Here is a 26,855-nt window from a genome sequence, read left to right as displayed (position 1 = left end):
GGAGGAGGAGGAAGAGGAGGAGGAGGAGAGAGACCTACTTTAGGGACTCACTCTGCTTTTGTGTGCGAATGAACAGCTCCTCTCTTCCAGTTCATCAGACAACAGGACAGATATGATCCTATATGGTCGATGTAGGGGGCTGATTTTCTGGGGATTAACTTCAGTACCCCTCGCAGGCAGTCACGATAGAAGTCTCCCATCATGCATCACTCCTGCATCCGTCCTGCATTAGTGCGACAACGCTCGCTGCAACCGATTCTTTTTGTTTTTTTTGTACATTCAAACTGAATCCTGCGAGATAAAAAAAAATGAAATAAAGAATTTGCCTCTCGAACGACGGTTGGCCGGAACATTCTCCGACCCTCTGGCAGGCGAATGTGGAGTCTGAATAATTCCTGATAAATGAGTGTGCAAGTGTGCAGAAAGCATGACCTGAAGAGTGTCACTCCTCCTCGCGTGGTTAAATGATGAATGAGGGCGGATCAAAGTTTACTGCTCTGTCTTGGAGGAAGGAAAGAATTCAAGGAAATAAAAATATCAGAAATCCACTGTGTCCGTTCTGCAGCTGCATCGTGTGTTAGGTGTTGTATTTGAGAGGGGAAGGGGAGGGGGGGGGGGGTTGATGAGAAAACTGTTGAGTCAGTTTGAGTGTGTGCTTGTTCAGATCGGGTCCCTGCGGGGGCCGCCTTGTTGGAGGGGTGGGGTGGTGGTGGTGGCGTCCGATGCGGCCACGGACCCAGGCTGGACAGCGAGCTGGTTTTTGTTCTCCCCTTCACACTGCCAACTCCAGCTGTCACACAGAGGGACAATGGAGGAGAGGAGGGGGTGCTCTCTGAATGGGAAAAGATAAACTGGAGAGCCCCCCCGCTCCCCCACCACACCCACCCACCCACCTCCCCAGGACTCGTCATCTGCATTTGACAGGACCCCCGTTCTCCTCTCTTCACCGCCCCTTTTCTTTTTCTTTCTCCTTTTCTCACCCTGTGCTCTCCATAATCCCCCTTTCTCTCTCTCTCTCTCTCTCTCTCTCTCTCTCTCTCTCTCTCTCTCTCTCTCTCTCTCTCTCTCTCTCTCCCTGCTAACTGCAGCTGTTGCTCTCCATTGGATCTTTTTTCTTCTTCTTCTTCCAGCCTGATTGCTAATTAGGATAACATTTTAGTGAGTTTTATCTTTAAAACTTGTTAAACTTGCAATTTCCCCCCTTCTCCTCCTTCTCTTTTCCTTTACTCCTCCTGCACATCGTTCGAAAAAAGGAAACCAGAGAAAAGGGCCTCGAGCCAATTACACACAATTTACACGAGCATTTTTCTCGACTGCTCCCCAATGTCCTGTGCAGCATTCATATACTTTACAACTACTGTACTGTGTGGTAGCCTCTTATTATAGTGCTCACTTCAGCTTTGAATGCAGGAGCCCTACTCTGAAGAATAGCCCGGCCCATCTCCCTTATTCTGCTCACATAGCTGAATCCCTGGGAGAGGGAGCGGAGGAAAAAGGAGAGCCTGAGAAAACAGCAATTCACACACCCCAACACAGAGACCCCTAGTAGCTCAACAAATGAGGGACTAGCCCTGCGCCCATTCATATCGCCCCTCAGCCCGCAAGCCTATTAGCCAGGCATCGCTCCTTGAACATTCACTGTCGACAACATGTGGAGGCATCGCTATAGCAACCGGTGGATATGACATGTGCAATGGACGGGGACTCCTGAGCTGCTGAATATAAGGAGGGGCTCAGCCTTAACTAAACGATCTGCAAGAAAAAAAAGCTCCAGCCCCGCCACCTCCCCATCTCTTTTCATTGGCACAGAGGCGCTGAAAGGACTCGCTAGTGGGGCTTCTGCACATTCTTCCGAAGCTCGGAGAATCAGGCGGGCATATCCCACATTCTTCTCCCCTTTTTTCTTATTCTCTCAGACTCTATCGCTCCTCTTTTTTTTTTCTTTTTTTTTTGCTGCCTTCTTCATCTTGGTGTTGAAGCCGCGCTCTTTTGTTGGCGCGCCGGGGACGCACAGGAGCTGCACATACACGCAAGTTTTTTTTTATCCGTGCGTGTGTGTGTGTGGAGGAGCGGACTGAGTGGGCGGCCAGGGGGACGCACAGACGCTTCTTGGAGCTGCATGCGTCCGGGTGGGTCGTCAGTGGTTAACCATGCTCTCTGGAATACAAGAGGCAGCGGCAGCAGCAGCAGCAGCAGCTCCATCCCACGTTTACGCACCGTGCGCTCTGCCCCGCAACATGGATTTGGGTAATTATCTCCTTTGGCTCCCGAGCGCGTCCTGTTTCTATGCAAGTTGTTGTATCTGTACAAGTTTTAAAATCCGGTAAAAAAATGCGTGAAAAGGATCCCCCAAGAAAACTCGAGATCGTAGCGTCACGTTGAAAGCTCCGAAAAGGTTTTGCAGACAAATGTCGGAAGCTGTTTGGATCTCCAGGAGTTTATGGGATAAAATATGATTTATCATTTGGGAGAAATACGCATGCAAACATTTAGTTAATCTAAATATGTATAAGTTAGTGTATTTTCAGTCCTGGATGATGAGGCCAGTGTTTTTCTGTGCGCACATCTGGCTGCAGGGGACAAAGTTTGAGAGCAGGTTCATTCATGGTGGCGACCGGCAGCAGCTCCAGCTCATAAATCCTGAGAAGTGAGAGCTCGTAAATCCGCTCGTAATTCACACTGTTTTAATCCTTCATTTAGTAGAAAAACACACCTTAATCTCTCATTTTAAATATGTTATGCATTTTACTTCTATTCGCCTCAATCCATTTATTCCCTAAGATCTTGACTATAATGGAAACGAGCATTTCATGTTTTAGTTTTTATAGTTTAAATTTAAATATTTTACTCCCTCCTTTTCTTGAATTAATATTAGATTTCAAGCATTTTTTTAGAGCTTGGAAATCTGGTCTGAAAAATAATTTCTACCTTTTATTGTGGTTTTTATTTTTAAGCACAGAATAAAATCAGGATTTTTTCCTGTTTATAAGATAACAAATTATGCTTTTGAAATGTTGCACCAGGGGCAAAATTAGATAAATAGAATTGCATGGCAGCAGATTGGAGAGTGGCTCATTTTCTACTTCTCAGATCAGCAGTTGTAGCTGGAACCTTTTTCTTTAAACCTTGGTTTAAAGAAAAAAGGTTTGGCAGTTGTGTGTTTAGGAGGATTTTCCTCTTGTTTTTTTTTCAACATAAACGTATTGTGATGTGAGTGAATGGATGAACAGCCGCCCCAACGACACCTCTCCGCCTGACCTTTCCTCTTCTTCATTTAAATAATCCAGAGCAGCCGAAATCCATCTGCCCCTTGTCTCCCCCTCAGATTGGCTAATTCACCACACAGGGCCAGAATGAATAGACGAGAGAAGGAGGAGAAGGGGAGAGTGTGTTCGAGGCAGAGATTAATAACTTCAGTGAGTCCTGAACACATGAAAAACACAAATTTGTGTAACGTGATGTTGTGCATTCACTGGAGTTCAAAGAGTGATTTGATAAAAGGGGAGAAAATCTGATTCTCAAATCTGATTCTCAAATTGTAGGAAAAAAAAATCTCCCATATTTCTCCATCAGATTAAAATCACATTCAAGTAGAAATATTTGCCTAAACCCTCTTTTGATTATTTATTTATTTTCAACATTCATTAATTCAAAAGCTGTTTTCAGTCTAAAATTGTTTAATTCAAGCTCAAAGTGTTTTTTAATGAAACATTCTGTTTTTTTTTTTAAAACGAACTCCAATTATAGTTAAACGATATTATTACAAAAATAATAAATGAATGGACTGAAGCTAGCAGGGCCATGAATGTGATTCTCAGCCTCTCATCTCCTCCCTTTTTCTGCCTCACTCTGTTTTTCCTCTGCTTCCCATCCAACACGATTACGGCCTTCAAAACCTCCTTTATGCTCACAGTGCGTTTGAAGTCTGTTTGCTCCCTCGCTGGAAACGTTTTTATTAATTTCAAGGTGATTAGCTGAATATTTTCTCGGAGATTGTAGTAGTAGGCCACGTCTTTCATTGAGTTTGACTATGAAGATGTTTTTTTTTTTCCTGAATAAAGAGAAGATTGTACGAACAGGCTGTAGCTTCAGTTTGTCAGTGCTGGAAATAGGTTAGAGATGGTTTGAACCAATAGGTCTAACGGGGGCCCTTTGGATTCAGTCTTGAGCCCCGACACCGATGTGACATAGTGTGTCTGCAGGGCTGAATCTGTTGAAGTGTTTTCAGGCTCTATATTTTTAGTTTTTTTTTTAGCTGAGATAGAAGATCCACATCCTCAACAAGTATTCTCGTAGATGAAACTCGTGTTGATTTATCAATATGTTCAATTAAAAACGTCCTTTCTGGTGATGTTCCTTTGATCCCTGAACAGCACGGATTAAAATCGCTGGATCGAGTCCATCTCTCCCCTCGGTGCTCGCGTACAAGCCTCTTCAAACCTCTCAGTTGTTGTCTAACCTCTTAATGCCTGATTGAAACCGCATCCTCGAGCCTCTCCGCAATCGCAATCAACAGCAACCGTCATCAGGCCCAGCGCGGTAATCGAAAAGACCAGGGCAGCCGGCACCACGGCTAAAACATTGGCAATTACCAACCGCAAGGTCAAACCGCGTCGGTACTGGTCTGAGGTGAAGTGTCTTGTTTTGAAAGCGCTATAACAAGATGTAGGCATCCTTTCAGCTCTGCCCATTAAACACCTCAGGCTAAATGTCAGGGCGCCACCATTTTTATTTTTTTATTTCTTTATCACTTCAAGCATCAACCTTTCAATGTTGCGAGCAGACAATTAGGAGCCTGCTGATGTATTTGCACACCGTTATTGATGTTGCCCTTTTTGTAAATGAGCTGCTGCACAGGATGGAGTAAGATCAAAACCGGCAAAGAAGGGCTTTTACACAAAATCGGTTTTGTGTGTGAATTTTAAGGAGAATAAAGTATTATTTATTTTAAGTAGAATGTGTTGGAACAATAGTATGCACGTGTTTTTAAGAGTTAAAGACCAAACTAACATGGCAGCATGACGCTGTCTTATGCAAGCAGTTAACAGCAGATACATTTTAGGTGTCAATCATTTCACCTTCCCAATTATTGCTCTTAATTATTGCTTTCAAAATGTTCTCTGGGGGTCCTGGGGGAATTTGTCATTACAGTAAATGTCCATAAGTGGACCAGTTACCAACAGCAGTTCTTTAACCTGCTGCACTAATAAAAAACCTCTCAGATGATATAACAGCACATTAAAAACAGCCCTGCACCTCCCCGTCCAAATTAACATTAACAAGCGTGGGTGTGAATATTTGAAAAGGCTTCTTTTTTTTTTAATCAACCAGTGGGTGATGCACGAAGGTCCAGTCCAGGGCCACTGGTGTCTCTGAAGTCCTGGTGGCCATTAGCCGTGCGACTTGGACCGGGGCCTAATCCGGCCTCGACTCCGGACCAGAAGAGCTCATTAAGCCCAAGCTTTTAGTATCCCAACCTCCTGTAGCTGCACAGTGCCAGCTCGCCCCATGCCAGCACTAAATGGGGTTGTACATATCTATAGTGGGGAGCAGCGTGGCGACAGCAATGGACAAGGGCTGGTAACAGGGGTTGACTGAGTCGTCTGAATGCCCATTATAAGGCCAGTGTCGGAGCTGGCTAATGAGTGGGGCCGGTCAGACAGTGGTGGTGGTGGTGGTGGTGGTGGTAAGTTTGGGGGAAGGCAGCTTTCATTTCTTTCTCACTGCAAAGTCAAGACAAGCCTTCAGGTGAAAACTGATGCACTGCAGACCTGATACTGCGGCCGCTGTAAATCAAAAATGACTCCATCCATCAGGAAAGAGACAGAGGAGCATCTCTCACTGCCCTGACAGCGTGTTCTCTCTCTCTCTCTCCCTGTGTGTGTGTGTGTGTGTGTGTGTCCTCCAGAGGGGCAGCCTGACCCAGATCCCCATGGTGAAGGAGACCAGGGTGGAGTCGGGCCAGTTCCTGCTGCTCTCCGTCCTCTGCATGCTCTTCATCCTGGTGGCGCTGGCCGTGTCCGCCACCTTCTTCTGCGTGCGCCAGCGCTCCCACCTCCACATGAAGGAGAAGCTGGCCAGCCTGGGGACTGACACCAGCACTGATGCCACCGCAACCTATCAGGTGAGTCCAGTCCTCTCTGCTATGAGCCAATCAGAGGCCTAGACACTTAGGCAGCTCTCTGCTATTGGCAGAGCTCACAGTGGGTTCGGATCTCATCGGTTTGTGAGAGTACTTTTGTTAATGTGCAAATGTTTGATTGATTCTTCAATATTTTAAATCAGAAATCACTTTTTGTGTTTATTTAAATTGTTTATTTATTTTTTACTCCTTTATATCTTGGACTTATTGCTTCACGAGATATTCACTGGATCAAATTATTCATTGCTCACCCGTGCCTGTGAAGAGAGCTTGTGTGTGTGTGTGTCTGTGTGTGTGTGTGTGTGTGTGTGTGTGTGTGTGTCTGAGAAAGAAAAGGGAGGGCGGGGGGGTGGACCAGGACGCCGCTGTGACCTATTCCCACTCTTCCTCCAGGGCCACGGGCAGCCTGGGCTGTATTGATTTTCAGCGTTGGGGCTCAGCTGTGCCCAGCGTGGAACATTTATCTGCATGTCGCGTTAACATTTTCAATATTTAATCAGGTTTCCACAGCGCTGCTCCCCCATCAACAGCTAGCTTAACAGCCTCATAACAGTGGCCATATAAAGAGAAGCAAAAATAAGCAAAAATGCAAAAAGAAATGCTTTTTTCACGTCTAGGATATAACTTAACGTCCATGAGCATTTTTATTATTTATATTCTGTTTAAAATGTGCCTTCTTGTTCTGCTAGGGTGCATTTTTAGCTTGTTTGTGGCACCTGTTCCTTCTCTTGAGGGAAGGGATGACTGCTCTGTCAAGTTGGTGTGTGCTCTGACAGATACAGTTGTTTCAGGAGCGGCTGGCAGTGGGATTTTGTTAGCGAGCAGACACTGTTTCCTCTTGGCCTGTTTTCATTCTTATTAGGGGTCTGGAAAGAGTGTGGGGGTGGAGGGAGACAGGAGAAACTGTAACCCCACGACCTCTGCTCCTGTCTGGGCGCCATGTGTCTCTTCCTCTGGTGCTAACCGCATCTCCCGCCCGCTTCTGGGACCGTTTCTCGGCTCCAGTCCAGCACGCCGCTTCTCGGAGATGTCGAGAAGTGGGATGAATTATGAGCTGGACCAGGATATCGCCCCGAGGCCAAGGCCCAGGGCGCCACTTCATGGCTCTAATCATTAAAGTCCATCGGCGGTAAAGCTGAACCAAGACCAGGGCTTAGAGAGGCCTGTGCTCCGGAGGGAAATATCACTGTGATGGATCATGAGATAGCGTCTGCTTTCACAGGGCGTTTTCTCTGGCCTGCTCTGCCCTCGCTGTTATTAATTGAGTATGGAGATGAATTTGGTGGAGATGAGTGGCTTTGCCTCACAAGTCCAAACACGGTGGGGTAGTACAGATTGTTAATTTAACAGTAAAAATACCAAGAGCGACCACACCCTGTGGAGGGGATGAGGTAAAGTGTGAATAATGGCCTTTCTTTTGCTTAGGTTTTTTGTTTATAGTCTAGAGTAGATAATGCCTCATCCTCAGATATTTGTGATGCCTTCCCTCTGCACTGAGATGTGGTGGGAGAAAAGCTGAGTCATTGGGAAAAGTGTAATCTTCACAGCACTGGCTCTTTTAGCATATTTCAGACACCTGGATATATCATTCAAAATAGAAACTTATACTTTATCACCTCTGCCTCTGCATGGTTATATACATCCATATTGGAAATCCTATTTGATTGATGGATAGATTCTCCTATTGTGCTTATATCTTTGGTCCAAATGCATCCAAGTTATTTCCCCCTCAAGTTTGAGTGGGTAGCGATTTCATGCAGGATTCTTTTTAAAAGATCCATTATCACACACTGAGGACAGTCGCTGTGCAGCAGCAGCCAGGTGGGACTCACTGAATTTATTCTATATATCGGGAAGGCCTCTCATCCATGTATTTTTTGACATAATTAGTATAAGCTCCATAATCCACAAGGATAAGCCATTAATCTACAGACAAGTGAGGAAAGATCAAGTCCGCCTAGATACAGGATTTTCGAGGGTGCGTTTACAGAACTCAGCCCCTAAGAGCCGGGATAAGCAGGTCACGTACATAACACTATTGTTACGTGCATAAAAAGAAGATGAATACCAAGGAAAAGGAATCCACCATTTTGATGATCCAGTGCTTCACCATCTTCTCCTCTGATCCGTGCAGGAGCTGTGTCGCCAGCGGATGGCGATCCGGACGTCAGAGCGCGTGGAGCGGCCGGAGACCCTGCGCCACTCGCGGCTCAACAGCGTGTCGTCCCAGTTCAGCGACGGGCCCGCGGCTAGCCCGTCCACCCGCAGCAGCACCTCCTCCTGGTGCGAGGAGCCGGTGCCATCCAACATGGACATCTCCACTGGTCACATGATACTGGTAAGGAGCTGGTTTTGACAGCAGGAAGTTGGTCCAGGGTTTGGTTTTAGGCCCTCTTTGTGGTTCTGAGCATCTGATTGGTTTTAATGAAGCAACCACAGCATCTAATCGTGGTGCGTTCAGTGTAGTCATTGAACCATAGCAGCTTTTCCAAACAAGGTTCACCCCAAGAGGTTCTTCTGCACTTCTGGGTTATTTGGGCTGAAGAGTTGCTAAATTAATTTGTAAAAAATAGATTAGGTTTTAGATTTTAAAGTATAAAGTTAGCTTCACTGTCCTTAAATCACATGTTTCAGTTGAGTTATGTTAAAAATAAATAACTGGAAGTTCGCTAACCAATAGAAATAGCCTAAAAATAATGAGAAAAGGTTTAAATAGTTTGCTGGAATAGACAAACAGTGGAGATAGATGACTGAAAGCAGTTGAAACGCAATAGGAATGTATAACTGGTTGCCACATTACCACATTTAGCTGTATGTGATCCACCGAATCCGATTTTTCAGCTCACATTATAGTTTACTCTTTAAAAACCCTTTTTGAATACGCTCGACTCCATGCCGAAAACCAACAGCTTGATTTCTCTCTGTTTATCTGTTTGGATGTGTCTTTCTCTCATCCCTCTCTCACCTCATTCCCTTCAGAACCCTGTTATCTTTGTCGGTTTCCCCCCCCCCCCCCCCATCACTCTTCCTGTGGGTTTTCCTCCCTCTTGCTTTATCTTGGCTCTGTTGTCTTCATTTTTTTCTTCCTCCCAACTTTTCCCTCCCTCTACTGTGTCATTGTCTCTCTTTATCATTCCGTCCTGCCTCCCCCCTCCCCCTGTCATTTTCATCCTTTACCCCCCTCCGTCTCTCTCTCTCTCTCATACTACTGCAGCAAAAGAAATAAGGCAGACATTGTTTTTTGCCTGATGAGAGCTGCTCAAAAGTGAAATGTCATTACCCGTCTTATTGTCATTTGGATGTTTTAGAAATTTCTCGAGGTGTTTTTTCTTTTTCTATTTTCGAGTGGGGGGGGGGGGGGGGTATGAAAACACGTCTGCACACCCACAATGGATTGTTTTAATTTTGCTCAACTTTGCAGCTTCATTCATTCGAGACAAGCTTGATAAAAGAGATGGATAGATGCCTCGCAGTGTTTCCATTAATGGAGAGAGCATTCATCACACTGCAAGTCGAGCTTTTATATTGGGAGGCTGTAATGAATGAGGGTGAATCTGAGTAATGCCTTGTATTGGTGGTAATAGATGGGTTTTGTTGCACTCGTCAAGGCTTGTTTGTGAAGACCCTTTTGAAAACATCGACAATAGAAGAGCATTTAGCCTTGCAATAACAAAAGAGCCACTGTGCATCATTTCTAGGAGCTGTTATTATTAGCCCCAATTTCTTCACGGCAGCACCGGTGCAGGCATTATAATGTAGAAAGCTAAAACACACTGGGACCTCTGCTTCTCTTTCATGCTGTGATTGACATGCCGGGGTCCTATAGGGGGTTCTTCCTTAAAATTCCACCGACATCTCCCATGAAACCATGTGTGAGATTGCCTTGTTATCACTGATCTCAGACCTATACTTTCCCATCTCTGCTCTGCTCTGCTCTGCTCTCATCTCCCCTCTTGCACTTTGGAGCCGAACCGTGTGGAGAGGGATGATGAATACCCGGCTTTCCAAAGCACACACGCTGTGGGTCCTTTTTTTTCCGTGGCCTGATCACGCAACCACACACACAGACACGCACGTACAACCACGACGCTGCAGCGAGTGTGCGGTGCCGTGAGGGTAAATGAGCAAGGATGTTGCGCCCCGCTGTGCAGACCACCATAAGACTCCAAAACTCTTGTGTAATGACTTGCCTCTGTCTGCTGAGTCATCTGCTGAGTATTTCACAGTTTTAACACAACTCTGCTGTCTTGCATTCTCTGCCTTCTTCGATTTGAGCCTTTATCAGCAGCAGCGTGATGCTGAAACCAGGCAAACGTTTCCTACTTAATGATTTCAAACATTTACCACATGGAAGCATGTGTTTGCACGTGGGTGTATTCAAGTGCTGCTGCAGCGCTGGGTCCTTTCAGCACCATGGACAGCACTTCACAGTAACCACACTTTCCCTCACAGACCTGAGGAGAGGTTTTTTCTGTGCGTGTTCCCCTGCTGAGCAGAAACAGGGTCAAACTGCTGATTCCATCACTGCTCCGGTCGTGTTTCCATGCTTTAATCACCTTTTCCTTTAAAAAAGAAAAGAGAAATCAATAATTATGTAGCTCCAGGCTCTTTTTCATTAAGTTGAGTAGTTATTGGTCTTGTTCTTTTAGAAATGATGAATTATTTTCTCAAAAAATAAAATAGACTCAGGCAAAGGAAAAATAGCCATTGACTCATGAAATATGTTCTGCCCTCGGTGACTCTTACCGGCAATTTTGAGTTCAGTTGAGCAAGTAAACCCAATTTTCTGTTCCATTTAATACAAAACAATGTGTGCCTTTCATTTAGCTATTATTAATCACACAAAAACATGCATATTAATAGGTTGGGTTTTTTTTTAACTCTCACGGCTGTTTATCAAATCATAAAGCTCCCTGTACAAACTGTTAGCACTATTGTTCATTTTAATTTGACAGCGGAGCCTGACGGTAATAAGTTACCTGTTGTGTCTGGTTCCCCTGGTTCTCCCTTCCTCCTGATTCCACCCATCACCCGCTGCAGCCGAGGAGACTGCTTAGGAAGGATTAGACATTGTTTCCCTGACACCCAGGCCTCCCATCCCAACCCTCTGATTGGCAGACATAATCCCCCCATTCACTAAACCTTCGTTACCCTGTCTCTGGAATACGCCATGGTCCGCTGCCTCCCCCTAGAATCGGGAGGGCTTGATAAGGGCCTGCTGGCTGCATCGCATTAAGCTGCAAAAAAAAAAGAAAAAAAAGAATCTGGAATGCAATCGATTGAGAGCGTTGTTTGAATTGGACGGGATGCAATTCAGAGTGGATGTATCAAGCATATGGAGATGTAATATTGGTTGGGGAGGTGGAATGCTGTCAGGCTGCCGAGCAGAGAGCACTTGTACAGGTTGACGAGATCATAGCGGTGACAGGCTCTGTCAAGTGGCCATGATGGCGAGCTGTCATTTCCCTTGGACGGCAGCATTGTGCATTTGCGTAGTCGCCTGCCATTAGAATTGACATTAACTAGATTGCTTTTCATAATTGCGTTTTTCTTTTTCTTTGCATGCCCTCAAATAAAAGTACAAAGCTGCTGTGGTTCAAAGTGTAACGGTAGAAATCTTACGTCGTATTTAAGAATAACTTCATGTTATTAACGGGTTGAGATAGAACACCTTGTGCTGTTATTATGCCGCCGCCTTAATCACTGGAGTTGTGTTTTTTTTTCTGAGCCCTGTGAGGCCTTTAAGACCTGAGTGGCACCTTTGGTACCACATCCAACAATGAACTTTGATTTCCATTGTCTGCAGGATATGTAATGTTCTTATAAGCCACCTAATATCCCCGGCATGCATTGAGGAGTTGTCTGAATTCATGAGCCATCAAAGGGTAATTGCCTATTATATGTCGGACAGGCTTATTTGTGATTGTCATCTTGGTGGTAATTGTATATATTCTGGGAGGGACTTGGATTTCCGTTTTTGACAGACAGGAGTGAGTATGTTGGATGTGACAATGGAGCGTCACCTCTGCTCAGTCTCCGCACGCCGCCTTTAATATGGAATAAAAAACCGCTGCACATCTGGGTATCACTTTCATTGTATTAGCCAGCTGATCCCTGACATCAGTTTATGAGTCTGTAATCTCCTGCCTCACACAATAGCGGACTAAACCATTTAACCCTGTCGGGAGGGGGAGCCATGATACAGGAGAGAAAGCGAAACGTGGCGCAACACAAAAAAAAAGAATTCTCTTGCCAGATATACAGCCTCTAAGCTCCATAAGACTTGCCCCGGTTTGGGAGAATACACACACACACTCACTCACACAAACACACACCAGGCCTCTACCCCTCCCCCCTTCTCTTTCTCCATCTTTGTCTCTCTAGCGAATTCAATTTTGTCTTCTCCAAGCGAGGGCTTAAATGCAGACAATCTTATCAGTGGCTGTGCAAGCAGTGAGGGACGTGATTGAAACACCCCTGAAGTATTTCCAATGCAGACAAACCTTTCAGGAGTCTTAATTGTGCGTGATTTATTCCCCCCCCCCTCGGTCAAACACATGTGCACAAGCACACAAAAACGCAAAACATCAGCGCACCTTCCTCACCTCGAGCTCCAGCAGCCTCCTCCTCCTCCTCCTCCTCCTCCTCCTCCAGCCGGGTGTTACACTGTACAGCCGCCTAAGACAATAACGCACCATGACACCTGATCGCGGCTCTAAAGGACGATGGCTGTTGTCAGGGATTTAGTGGTTCGCTCCAGTTTATTTATTGGTTGGCTCATATTGACAAAACACAATGACAAAGGAATAACAACCTACTTGCAGCCAGCTCTGATAAACCACCAGCGAATTATTTCAGGTTTTCTCGTTCCATTAATCAAAAGTTTGACATAAATTGAGTTTCCGCATCAATTGCTTTTGACTTGTCCTTTGAAATGGCGGCTAAGTTGCTCCCTGTCGTCCTCTAGTCGTACATGGAGGACCACTTGAAGAACAAGAACCGTCTGGAGCGCGAGTGGGAGGCCCTGTGCTCCTACCAGGCGGAGCCCAGCACCTGCAGCGCGGGCCTGGGGGAGCAGAACTCCAAGAGGAACCGCTCCGACGCCGTGGTCGTATGTGAGTGCACGCATCAACACCTCAGTCCAGTTTTCTGTTTTCACTTGCAAGGCTGGAGCGATGCGGGCTCAGCTCATTCTGCACCATCACTGCTGCTGATGTGTTTCTGAGCAGATGCTTCAAAGAGCTACACACAACCAGTGGGTAAACAAGCCTGAACGCTCATGTTTCCATAATGAGATAATGAATCGGGAAGTAGAACATGTTTCCCAACAAATCACAAGTTGTAACTTCCTGAGAACCAGTAGAGATTATTGTCATTGTGATGAAAACTTGTTTTTTCACCCCCCCCCCCCCCCCCCCAATGCAAATCAACTTGTTTTGAGACTTGAAATGGAATCGCTGACAGATGGCGAGTTGTTCAGTTACCGTCAGTCAAACCTGATCAAAGCGCGCCCATAGCTTTTCATTCTCTATCGCTCATATCATATCAAAAAATGAAATGCCACTCAGTCGAGAGCGCACCTCCGCCAAATCTCAACAGTCCACTCAAATTCATTCAGGCTGCACCAAATTGCTCACACTTACAGATATCAGCTCTCAAAATGGGCCTGAATTGTTCCCTGGGAAATTTGCGTAAATATGATATTTGCAGTTTTAAATAAAGAGAAAAATGAAATTCCTAGATTCACTCGACTGATCCAGATCGGCATGAAAATAGGGTTAATTTTTGTTTAAATCTGTTCAGTAGTAATAGTAATATAATTACCTACCTTTATTAAAAACTTAGAATGCTGTTTATCTAGGGAAATACTTGGGATGCAAAGGTTTCATTTCCTTTAACTTGGGACCAAGCGACAGGAAATAGATTCCGTGAAGCTTGCAAATGTTTCACTTCGAGAAAAAAATCTGATTTGATTCTCCCAACTCTCAAGATGAAAGATTTATCATTATTTCACATTCCTTATTGAAGGTGAAGTGATTTTCGGGACTTCAGAGCGTGTGCATGATGAAAGTCCGGTGAAATTGCCGTCCCTGCAGCCAGCTACCATTTCCTATTCCGATGCTGCTCTAAATTCTGTTGTTGTTGTGCAGGGAGGAGAAAACAGAAACAGTGGAAATGTGTGTGGATGAATTATGCATCTCTTTTACAGATGATCATTCCAGGATCACCTTGAAAGCGGAGAACAACCACAGCAACTCGGATTACATCAACGCCAGTCCAATCGTGAGTATTGTTTATTCATTACGGCGCTACGGCGTGGTTAATGCCTGTCGTCCCTGAAGCCTCTTTCTGTACCAGGAACACCTGTTGTGGTCGGATCTCACTTTGAGATAAAAGACGTTTCAGAGGATTTGACATCAATCCGACAGCGTTTATCTCAACTTTGTTCTCGTGACTCTGTGGGTCCACTTCGCCTCGTCGAGTCACGCTGCTGCTTTCGCTGCTTTCACAACGGCTGCTCCCCGAGAGCCCTTTTAATCTGCCCTGAAAAAGAATTATACATTATTTTTGACTAAACAAATCCTGAACAAACCCAGAAAGACCTCGGTGTAAGAGACGGCTGCACTTTTTAGTTTTTTTTTTAGCATTTCCTCCCCCCCCAAAAAATATTGCCAGTCATGATTTCCCTGCGGCTGCTGGAAGGGGATTCTATCAAAGGGGGAACAGGAAACTATGCATTTCAAATACAGTGCCAAAAATCACCAAGAAGATAGATGGGAACACACACAGCTGCACTAAAAGCCCATTACTCTTCAGAGGCAAACAATGGCGACTCTTAGATGCTCAATTTATTCCTCCATCTCCTCTAATGGCATATTCATAGAGCTTTTTGGAGCTTTTTTTAAACAGTAGTGCTGTGGCGACATTTGGCATCTCATAGAATATTATGATAATGAAGTTAATCAATCAGAGGAAGAAGTGAGGGGGGAAAAAATCTGATAAGTGCGTTAGAGAACTGGTACAAAAGTTATCAGAGTTTGGTGCAGCTTAGAAGAAAAGGGGAAGGTGAGGACGGGTGAAGTGATGGCGGATGCAGTGGTGTTCGGATGAAAGGGCAGTAATTACACCACAATGGGGGACCCCTGGGTGAGCCCAGCAAGACTGTGATAATTATATCTGTCAATGCGGCTTCTTCTTCCTCATTAGTTCCAGGGGCAGTGGGCTACGAGTAAATAATCTGTCGCCTCTTTCCCGGGGATCCAGGGTCAGCGAGGCAAAGGGGACGGGGGTGTGATCATATCTCAGGGTGCAAACACAGACAGACACAGACAGGCCTTGGATAATGGTTACTGTTTGACACAAAATGTGGTCCAAGCCTGGTTTCTCTATTTGCCTTCTTGGCCCCTGTCTCTTTTTCTTTTACAAATTCAAACACCGGTCGGCTTTTTCTTCTTCTCCCACCTGTTCTCCCTGCTTTTGTTTCCAAACTATCTGGGATGAGCTGAAGCCGGCGTTTAGCTCCCTAGCTTCCTCTCTCTCTCTCTCTCTCTATCTTATATAAACACGGGATCAAGGCGCTGCAGCGTGTTCAAAGCCGCCACGCTTTTGCTGGAACAGATATTTCGCAGGGAGCTATTTTAGTACAAGCTATTTTACCTCAAACCAAAGAGCACTTCTTTGTCTTTCTTGTTGCACTCTCCCTTCTTCCCGCAGTGGCGAGGGGAGGACGGCAGGAACACGGGCCTACTCTTTCATGCTCGTGCTTTAGTATTCACACAGGGATGTGAGTGCACCGCTACAGTATGTCTGTGTCCTTGAGATTGGCAGAAACGGAGTGGCGGCGCTAGCGTTCGGCACCAGCCTTTCATTTCTGTGTGGTTTTTTTTTAAACTCACATGACGAATTTCTGCCCCGGAAAGATGAAGAGAGCATTGAACATCACGCTGAAGGCTAATTGAAGTCCAGCACTGGGTAATGAACAGTGTTTCAGTGCATTCATGTGTCTTCTGTGAGGCGTTTTCAACAGAGCAGGCAGTCGGACTTTCACTGTTCAGCCAGCTTTTGTGTAGGTGTACTGAAAGAGCATTTACAGTCACTCAGGCTTCACCCCCTCTCCCCCTTCCCACCTTCTAATAATCATTAAGTTCAGACCTGCAAACACCAAGAATGAACACAAACACCCTGTCTTACATCTAGACGCCTAATTCAAGTCATATTTATAAAGAAGCATGAAAAACAAGTTCATGAAGAAAGGAAAAGCCGTTAATTATCACCCTTTGATTTCTTGAGCTCTCTCCTTTCGCTTAATGACTCAGTGTTGGACTCATTAAACGAGGGGGAGATCTTCTGAGCACAACATCAACAATAAGAGGTCACGACAGTCAGAGGCAGGTAAATATGCAAAGAAATCAGTCATTTGCAGTTGAATTTTGCCTAAGATCTTTTATAGGTCTGATATAAATAATAGTAAATGAAATCCTTCACCAACACAGGCACATGAGCATTTGTGTGTAGCGGGTTTCATTGCAAATATACCTCTACAATGTTTTGTTATCACAGACTCACACACACACACACACACACACACACAATTACACAATTTCTCTCAACATCTTTCCAACGATGCCTCCTGCACTCGAGGGTGTGCATAAAAATTCACTCAATAAAACGTCATCATTGATTTTGGAGGGGGAAGGGGTCGACCTCAGCCAACACCCACTCAATCAAGTCTCAATCACATCCCTCAAATCAAAGCCGCCCCCCCGTCCCGTGTCATTATGTCCCACCTCAGCGCACAGCTCCCTCATGTCAACCGCCTCCAGGCTTTCAGGTCCCACCACAATATCATGTTTCTTGCAGGAACATGTCAATGCACTGAGAAAAATTGAGATCTGGAAGCCATTTCTTGAGGTCTATATTTGTCTGGAGACGTGGTGGAGAAGTCGGTTGCACAAACAGCTGAACGAATGGTGAGATGAAGCATCGGAGAGTAGAGTCATAAAGTGGTGATTTTGAAAATTCACAGGGTCGGACGCTGGATGTGTCACTTGTGCTTTCACCAGAGTCCAAGGTCCTTTTTCTTTCCCTTTTTTTTATGCAAAACATAACTTTTAAAGAGACGTGTCTTTAACAGTTTACTACAAAAACAAGATATAAAACCTTGTCCTTCAAATGTGTGCTCGGCACTGAATGTTTGCTCAGCGTGACATTCAGAGCAGCCGGAGTTTTTAGTTTATTGCATTTTTTAAAAAAGCTTTATCTTGAGGACAGAAGGGAACGAGAGGAAAGTTTGAGAGAGAGAGAGGTCGAATCAATCAAAGGAGGGATGATGGAGAGTAAGATGCAGCGGAGGAAAGAAGGAGGAAATGTTTCCCTTTAAAAGATGCTGATGTTCTGTTTGTTCCTCCGTCCATATGGAGGCTTTGATGCAAGTCTTTTAGCCAGACAGTGTGTTTTCATCAGCCAGTCTCACGCTCTGTTCTCTCTCTCTCCCAGATGGACCATGACCCTCGCAACCCTACTTACATCTCCTCGCAGGGCCCACTCACTTCCACCGTGGCAGACTTCTGGCAGGTAAAACTCATCTCCACTCACTCTCCGTCTTTCTTATTTTCCTTTTACCGTTTTATTTCTGCAGCGGCGAGCGGCGGAAAGAACCTCGACAGAGACGCTGTGTTTTGTGGATGGGTTTTTTGATGTCTTCTTCTTGGCCCAAGATTGTATAGATTCATGTTTCTTCAGTGTTTTAGCGCCGGTGGGATCAGTCACGCAGATCAGCTTTTGATTTTTCACCTTTTTCCAAGTTGTGACTTTAAACTTGTGAACGCTTAAAGCCTGATTGCTGCAGTTTGCATCCCACGGTACTAATCAGAGTCATAACAGAGTCAAATCTAAACTCAGACGACATGATGCACATTTCAAATTTCAGTGTGATTTACAGGAAATCCTTGTATCTGATGTCTGTTTATAACTTTGATCAAACCACAGAGAAAAAGACAGAATTATCCCATTGTCACAACATTATACTTTACATCCTTCAAAAAGATTATTATTATTTAAAAAAAACTGGATCTTCAGAAAACCTCCCTGCTACAAAAGTTATGGTGACAAATGAGAAGCTTGAAATAACCGTGCTGCCATTACATCTGTCATTTAAACACTGTGTCAGTGACACCAGCAGAATACATGAAACCAACCTGCAGCCTCTAGTGTTCTATGAAAGTCTCGTTACACACCTACAGGAAGTCTAACATAATTTATCATATTCCTGATGTTTGCTTAGATTAGCCTTTTTCCTCTTGTCCCGAAATGTCAGAGGAGCTTGCCATCAATCACCGGCTGTTGTAAAACATGTTGACTCGTGTGGAGGTATATTCTTAAATGACACATGGTCGCCAAATTTCGTTCTTATAGGTTAATAGGAAGGTACTGCGGTCATCAGAGAGCCCATCATCTCCATATGGGGAAGTCTTGCTGGCCGTGCACTCTGCACTCGAACAGTGCCGACTTGGTGTTGGCACAGACACCTGAGCCAGTTCTGTTTGGTTCTGCACATTCAAAATCTGTACACTGTTGTTCAAATGGCTTTTTTAACTTAAAAAAACGTTCATGCTTTCAAGTTCTGTCCTCACGTTAATGAAATAGAGAAAAACTCTGGACATTTTGTGAAAAATTTACATTAATTGACCACATCAGCTAAAATAGAAATGGAAGCTGCCCTGCTCTCTGTTCAATTTGTGCCTTATTTGAAACAGTTGATAATTGTCCCTCAGTCATTTTGCTTATTTGTTTGTTTTTCTGCCAAATTCCTTGTGCGCCAGGTGAATTAATGCACATCCATTAGCTCATGTGCTGTTTAACCGTGAACTCAACTCTTCCCAATTAAGCAGAAAAATAATGGAAAATTAGACACAGATCGTCCACATAACATCAGCTCTGTCTCTGGGAAAGAAGTAGGAACCGTTCATTATTGGACGTGGTTAACCTTGGACTGTGGCACTCTCTCTCCTTCCATTAAAAGTAAACGAACGAGGGGAAACACCGACGCTCTCATGCAAATGGCCTGTGCAGTAGGCAAATCTTATTTTATTTTTTTGCGCTGTCCTCTATAATCCATACTGGCTCCAGGCTCCACTGTGGAAGGCGGCTCTTAATCCTCCACTCCTCATTCCTCCATCCGTTCATCCTTCACTCCTCGATCCCACTCTCCACACTTCCTCCCTTCCTCCATCTCCTTGCTATTACCTCAGTTTCGGGCTGGGCCTCGCTCTCCTGCTCTCCTCAGAATTCGATGCAAAAAGAAAAAACAATCAGCATAAGTTCACACGGCTAAAAGGAAACACAGATGATGGGTTCCGGCTGAAAATGGAAAACAGGAATGCACCTTTTCCTCCCAACGCCTGCAGAATATTAGCCATACTTTACAAGACTAAATGCATAACATTACGTCCCATTATCACCTAACCTAATCTCATCACATCCTGGCACAGTTGGCGTGTAATGTGTCCACTGGGCCGGATCACAGAAGCTCGTGGTTAGTGTATAGTCAGAGCCATTGTGTTTTTATAGCAATCATAAAACCTGTGTTTCCTCCTCATTTTCCTAATGGCTGCCGTGGGCCTGTATTTTTTCCCAAGGACACATTAGATTGTGATAAGATGAAACGGGGGCGGCGGTGCAGTCGGTGTTGTGATCTCGCTCACATGGCGGAAAGGGGGCGACATATGACGCCCCCCCCCCCCCCCCCCCCCCCCGCTGCTCGACCCAGCATTTATCATTTGTCACACGCGGAGAGGTGACATTTATTCATACTTCCTGTGCCGAGATTAAGAAATCAATTTCACCCTGATACCCAGCTGCCGTGTAATGCTAATTTTCAATATGCCGCTCCGAGTGGCACAGGTCCGCCCCACGTTAGTGCCATTGTGACTCCAGATGCTTATGAAAGGCCTGTCGTCTCGGAAAGTGCATCTGTGACGGCCGTCTGACATCTGTCCCCCGATGTGTAGATGGTGTGGGAGAGCGGCTGCGTCGTCATCGTCATGCTGACGCCACTGTCGGAGAATGGAGTGAAGCAGTGTCACCACTACTGGCCCGACGAGGGATCGGATGTCTACCACATATACGAGGTACGTGACTGAGAAGTTTCACAGCGTGCCAGTAAATAGACAAGTTGAGAAAACGCATCTCTTTCCTCAAAACTGTGCCGCTCCTCTTTTCAAAATTTGTCGGAAACGGTTGATTATTGGATCCTGTCTCTTTAAAAAAAAACCTGCTCCAATTGGTCAGCTGGCCCGCTCTGCTCTGATTGGTCGACCACTTTCAGCATGGGTCTCCGCTCTCGTTTTACCTGTCTTTGTCTGTCAGAACCAGCTGCACAGTGTGAGATGAGCTCCCTCCACCGTAGACTTTGGTCTTTTTAACGCCGCAGAACTTTTACATTCACTAAAAAAAAACAATAACACACCCGTGGAAAAAAACACTGAAAAAGCACAATATGTGTCCTTTCAAGAAATCCATCTCCCTCCTGTCGTTCTGAACAAAAAGACCAAAAATTGTTATTTAGGAAAGTAGGTGCAGGTAACAGCTGGGTGCATGCAACCAACACTATCTGCACAACTGGAAACCACTCAGGGTTTGTCAAAATTAGGTTGTTTGTGTAATTTCTATGAGCTACCTCTTTAAATCAAAATGTATCTTCAGGTCAACTTGGTGTCCGAGCACATCTGGTGTGAGGACTTCCTGGTGCGGAGCTTCTACCTTAAGAATCTGCAGACCAACGAGACTCGCACCGTCACCCAGTTCCACTTCCTGTCCTGGATGGACCGCGGGATCCCCGCCTCGGCCAGGACGCTGCTGGACTTCCGCAGGTAGAGTAGAGATCCTGCTCCGAGACTTCACCACTTCTACAACCGAGCTTTGTTCTTAATCACCTTCCTTTATATATTCTGTATTCTGTCAATGCCTCTTCTGGTCCCTTCTCCCTTTGTGCCCCTTTGCCTTCTGGTGTCCTAGAGAATGGTTCTAATAAGGCCTGTGTTTCTGCACTCTCCCTTTCATCCTGGGCCTATTCCCCCTCACCTCCCTCCAGCACATGTGATGCAGCAAATGAACAGCCCCTGCACTTGCCTGGCTTGGCTTGGGAAGAGAAGGAAAAAAAAAATCACCTAATTCAAACACCCAATTAAATCAGAGCTGTCTCGCTAAAACATGGGAGAGGGGGAAAGATAGTGACTGAATAACCTCACTCTGTTCTCCATGTAATGTGTTCTGGCAGAGGAGAAGCAATCGCTCCTCAGGGAGAACCCAGGAGGGAGAGGAGAAGACCTCCAAATGAGAATAGATGCATCTGATTTGTGGATGGAAGTCTATCCCTGCGTTTGTAATGCAGATGAGAGAGGGGGGGGGGGGGTGGAGGATGTGCAGTGTTATCATGTCATCCTTCCCTGACAGAGTTGGTACTGGTTTTTTTGTTTTGTTTTTCAGATTAAACTGGGTGAGGCTTGCAGGCAGCTCTGTTTATATATGTTATTGGTGTGTAGGTTTGAGCTGTGATGTGATAACCCCCTCCCCCCCCTCATCAATGCTGCTGCAGGTTATTGGGAATCTGAACCGGTTGGCACGGTTTTGGCCACCTCTGTATATTGCGGTTGCCAGTGTCATTTTTGTGATGTTGCAGCTAGTAATATGAGCCCAGTTGCATAGTCACAAAAGTGATCATTGGAAACTGTGTCTCCTCAGCCAGGCCCGTGCACAAACTGTCTTTCTCTCACTCCCTGTCTCCTGCTCCTCCTCCTCCTCCTCCTCCTCCTCCTCTCACTGCTCCTTCCTCTGGCTTGCATGGGAACTCCAACCATCTCTGTGTGCTCTTTAACCAAGGACGTACTCAGATTTTACCAACATATTTGCAATAAAAAAACATTCAATACAATGCAAAGAATTCAAAAAAAACATTTCTACTGCAATTGGAATAGTTTAATTGGATTTTGATATTCAGCAGTTTTCTATAGGTGTATTTGAATGATGAAGCCAGGGGTGGTTGTTTTTTTACTGAAGCTCAAGATCAAGCTCAGGAGGACATCAAACAGAGTTCACCTGCACTTTGAAATGCAAGTTCGGTGCTCAGCCAAAGCTCTGAAGGAACGATTGTGTAGGAAACTTCAGAAAAAACAACATATTCAGGAGGAAAATTACGAATGAATCGGTACAGGAAGCTTGAAATATGTATAAGAAGTGATAAATGAGTAATGCATGATATCAAATATGTATGTAGATATAACATCCTTCGGTATTTTTTAGTAACACGCAAAAATAATTGCAAGCTGCAGCACATTATAATCACTATGGGTAGTAGCATTGATATTACAGTGGTAGTAATAAGTGACACAAACAACTGACAAATGCAGAATGATTAATGTTTCCTTCATTTAATTATCCACACACTACAAATAATAAATCGAACGCATGATTAATGTAAAAGTCTGAATTAAACTACAGACGCTGTACGACGAGCTGAGCACTCATTGTTCACGTTGTGGATGAAATGGGAAAGGGGGGGGGGGGGGCTGAAGCTCTCGGTGTAGTCAGTTCCCATGGCAACGGCCGGGGTTGTGTGAAAAAAAAGGCTTGTTGGTCTTCTTCGTGCCCGTTGTGTTGTGCGACGCTCACTCGTAACCGGCCGGGGGTTAGTGCGTCGGCGGTCGGGGATCACAGCATCGAGCCGCCGCCGCCGCCCGCGTCCCCTCGGCCACACGTCCCCTCGGCCACACGTCCCCTCGGCCACACGTCCCCTCGGCCACACGTCCCGTCTGAAGTGAAGCTCGACTTGTGTTTGACGTGGATGTCTCTCTTTCATTCTCCCTCTCTCTCCTTGCCCCTCAAATTAAGTGATTGAGCGACAGGAGGGAAGGGGGGGGGGGGGGGCATCTCTCTGGATTCTCTTGGTTCTGTCTGTTGATTATTGCTCCCCCCGCCCCCCCCATGAGTCACACTTAACCACCTTTACCTGTCGCTGCTATAACTCAGAGGAAAGATTCGATCCTGCGTCCAGTGTATGTTTTACCAGTCCGTGCCCGTGATGTCACACTAACTGTGAATTCTCTCTTTCTTTCTCTTATTCCAGGAAGGTTAACAAGTGCTACCGGGGTCGGTCGTGCCCAATAATCGTTCACTGCAGGCAAGTATGACTGTTTGATCGCTGTGACAGTGGCCGTGCGGTTGAACTGGGATACAGCGTGTTTGCCTGTGTTTTGGAGGGGAGAGGGGGGGAGGGGGGGGGGGGGGCTGTTTATTTAAACTCGCTCAGTCCATTTACTCTACACGGCTCCGCTGTTTATTCCTCTGCCTGCGTGTGTCTGTATGGAAATACTGTGGCAAGGTGACACGCAGCCAAACACTCCATTTCCCAGTTTGGTCGAGTTAGTTAACCGACCTTGATTGGTTTGTGTTAAACACCAGGTATCTGTCTTCACCACTTTTAATAGTCACATCCTGTTAAGTCATGCGTGGGGCCAGGCAGCCCGCTCTCCCACTGAGGGAGCTGTGCAGAATGAGTGTCTAGCACTGGATTAATGAAGCACTGGTGCTCAGGCCACTCTCCTGTTTTATTGGCCTTGCCTTTATTAGAGAGATGTGCACGCCTTGTTTGCAATTAACATGCAGAGCCGCTGAATGGCCGGCGGGCACAAAGGGAGGCTTTTCATAAGACTATCTCTGGAGTAATGGAAAAGCAAGGCTCTCCAAAAGCTGTTCTCGAGCCGCCCCTGGCCTCTCAACCTCTCCTCTGCTCCCGAGGTGCATGCATTTAAAAGCCTTTGTCCCCAGTGTGCCTCAGAAACCATTCCCCTCTCCCCAGTAGCCCGGGCCAGTCTCAAGACCACACATGCTCTCGTGTGCACAGGCTTAACATAATCACATTTATTGGAACATCAAATATTCACATCTCTTCAGGTACTTCCAAAAGAATATCGGGGATTATTATCGAATACTGCCACTTAAGTATTTCATTTTATCTGCGCCATCAGGTTTTAAGCAGCGTGCAGAGTTTAACGGGTGTTTAAAGAGACTCCACAGCCTCTCAGCCGATGAGGATGTAAATTAGCAATTTGTTTCCTTGTGAGAAAAACACTGTGAGATTAAAGCGTCCGCAGGTTCCCTCTGCAACCTTAATCGTCTCCCTCTCTCTCTCTCCCTCTCTCTCTCTCTCTCTCTCCCTGCAGTGATGGAGCTGGCAGGAGTGGGACTTACATTCTGATTGACATGGTCCTCAATAGGATGGCGAAAGGTAACGATCAATGGCTTCCCTTTCTCTCTCTCTGCTCGCGTGGAAGTGTTGCCCCCGGCAACGCTAAAGCCTCTCATTTTCCTCGGAGGGTCTCGGGGGGGCATTAGAGGCCGACTCTTCTGAGGCCTGGAAAGGCGGCGGCGGGGAGACCGAGACAGAAAATGGGAGAGAGAGAGGGGAACAAACAGAAAACAGAGAAATAGAAAATGACAAAGAAACCAGTGAGCACATTAGTAATTATCTGTCGGAGTCACCGTCACGCCGTATTGACCTGCATCACGATTGAGACGTGAATTTAGATGGCACATGCATGGCAATGACATTTTTAAAGAGAAGATGCATCCCAATGGTTTATTTGATCAATATTTAATATGTAATGGTAACAGTACATTTATTTTATTTCATTTTTGATTTATTCTGAACAATCAGTACAGTTTGCAGCCTACAGTCCCTCGGAAAGATCATCTACATTTCATTTTTTATGCAAATCCAACTGTATGACATCACCAGGATCGGAGGTGCTTTCATGTTTGATTTGAGTTGGTCCCTCCCAAATGATTTATGATCCTAAAGTCTAAGAAGACAAGAAGCACTTCATAGTTACATAATTATCATCTGCAAAGCTAAATAGAAAATAACTGAGCAGGAAAAGACCTGAAAATGGATCTCTAACAACACTACACTTTAAAAAACATCCCCCCCCCCCCCCCCCCATGCCCTGCGCCCTTTACCCCCCCTCTCTGCCTGCGATCAGAGCAGGTTGGGAGGACACAACCGCCTGTGATGCAGCCCTTCCCTTCAATGACTGTACAACAGTAATAAGACTGACCCCCGCTGATGGAGGTTCGTGTAGTTCAGTGTCCAACGCGTCGTTGTCCCCGACCATGAAAGACGCCACCCAGCTTCTTCTTAACCTTTTGTTTCCCCGGCCGCAGAAGAGGAAAATGTATAAAATGAACATAATCTCACTCTCAAAAGCTTTTTTACTTTGGTCGAGGAGCCTCTCTTCAGCTTAACTTTGGAATCCAGCCCTTCTGAGACATGAAAGTCTTGAGCTCTGGAGTAGTTTGAGTACCGAGTCCAGCTGCATTAAATCCCCTTCTTCTCTCTCTCTCTCTCACCCACACACATACACAGACACACACGCACACACACACACACAGGCACACACACACACATCTCTGCTCTTGCTCCATCTCTTTTGCTTCCTTTCTCTGCTTCACTTTCAAAAGCATCTTGAGAGTTCAGGGTCTCTCTATCACTCTCTGTCTCGCTCTCTCCCTCTCTCCCTCTCTCCCTCTCACTCACTCTCCTTCTCTTTCCCATTTTATTCTCTTTCCTTTTGTTGATTTTTTTCAGTTCAGCTCTCGTGTTCTTCTCAGAAATCCATAAATCTGAAAGTAGGATAAGATTTCCAGATTCACATGAGCCAAAGCTGACTTAACTCGCCAGCAGCTGATCACTGCTGAGAGTGAGCAACTGTTGCACGGGTTAATCATCAGTGTGGCGGCTGCGAGGGCTATAAATCATTTTAATTAGGGTTTTGTTGATCCTCACACACACACACACTCAGATATGTATGTATCAAAAAGCTCTTAGCAGACTTTACAGTTGCACACAATCCAAACCGATTCTTCCACGAGATTATCACAGAGAACGCAGCGCTCCACGTTTTTTTTTTTTTTTTCAAATGCATTATTGCACATTTCCCAGAACCCCCAAAAATATCCTCTTGCATATTTTATCGAGATACAGTCCGTGGCTCTCGTCCAAGTCTTTCGAGGGATGAATGTAATAATTTTCAATCGCTGCACTGTTCCAAAGGGAGCCCGGCATAAAGAGAGATTGACAGATGTGAGCTGGATTACTGCGCTGCTTTGAACTCAGTCCAATTTTCGGTCTGTTGCAGGTGCTAAAGAGATTGATATTGCCGCTACCCTGGAGCACTTGAGAGACCAGAGAGCTGGCATGGTCCAGACAAAGGTAAGGTCCCCGTCTTTGAGTTGGAGAGGTGGGGGGGGGGGGGCGGCATGGAAGGAAAGGAGGGCGGGAGGGGCGGCATAGGAGGGGACGAGGGAGGAGGGGCTGCAGTCATTCAAACAGACGATTGTGTACTTCATGTGCCCGGGATCAGGGGGAATGATGTGGTAATGGATAACTGCTTCAGGATTAGAACAACCTCGTCCACATTTAATTGACTTTAAAACTGATGGAGATCTTCTGTCGGAGAAATACATGCATTTGAAGATTTTCATTATTTCTTATTAACAAATAAGATAAACATAAAGAAGAAAGATAATTGAATCCACGACATAATGCTCAAAACCACAACGTTTGGCTTCTTTTTTTTTCTGCTTTTAAATTGAAATTTAAAAAGAATCTCCTTTACTTTGTCTTTTATTTCATTTTCATCCTGATAAATGTTGCCTG

General features: G+C 45.4%; 1 protein-coding gene across 1 annotated transcript in view; it reads left to right on the top strand.

The window, feature by feature from the left end:
- ptprn2 (protein tyrosine phosphatase receptor type N2) overlaps positions 1-26,568 on the top strand; it is a 107,968-nt gene extending 81,400 nt beyond the window's left edge. Inside the window, exons 12-22 of the mRNA XM_062380003.1 lie at positions 5,909-6,124; positions 8,277-8,480; positions 13,110-13,257; positions 14,352-14,425; positions 17,639-17,716; positions 20,152-20,271; positions 20,846-21,012; positions 23,265-23,318; positions 24,361-24,425; positions 26,335-26,408; positions 26,560-26,568. Coding sequence (XP_062235987.1) covers positions 5,909-6,124; positions 8,277-8,480; positions 13,110-13,257; positions 14,352-14,425; positions 17,639-17,716; positions 20,152-20,271; positions 20,846-21,012; positions 23,265-23,318; positions 24,361-24,425; positions 26,335-26,408; positions 26,560-26,568 — 1,209 coding nt within the window. The remainder of the gene's footprint in view (positions 1-5,908; positions 6,125-8,276; positions 8,481-13,109; positions 13,258-14,351; positions 14,426-17,638; positions 17,717-20,151; positions 20,272-20,845; positions 21,013-23,264; positions 23,319-24,360; positions 24,426-26,334; positions 26,409-26,559) is intronic.
- The last annotated feature ends 287 nt before the right edge of the window (positions 26,569-26,855 follow it).

Source organism: Platichthys flesus, chromosome 21, assembly GCF_949316205.1.
Source record: "Platichthys flesus chromosome 21, fPlaFle2.1, whole genome shotgun sequence".
Lineage (NCBI taxonomy): Eukaryota > Metazoa > Chordata > Actinopteri > Pleuronectiformes > Pleuronectidae > Platichthys > Platichthys flesus.
This window is presented reverse-complemented; position numbering and strand designations above follow the sequence as displayed.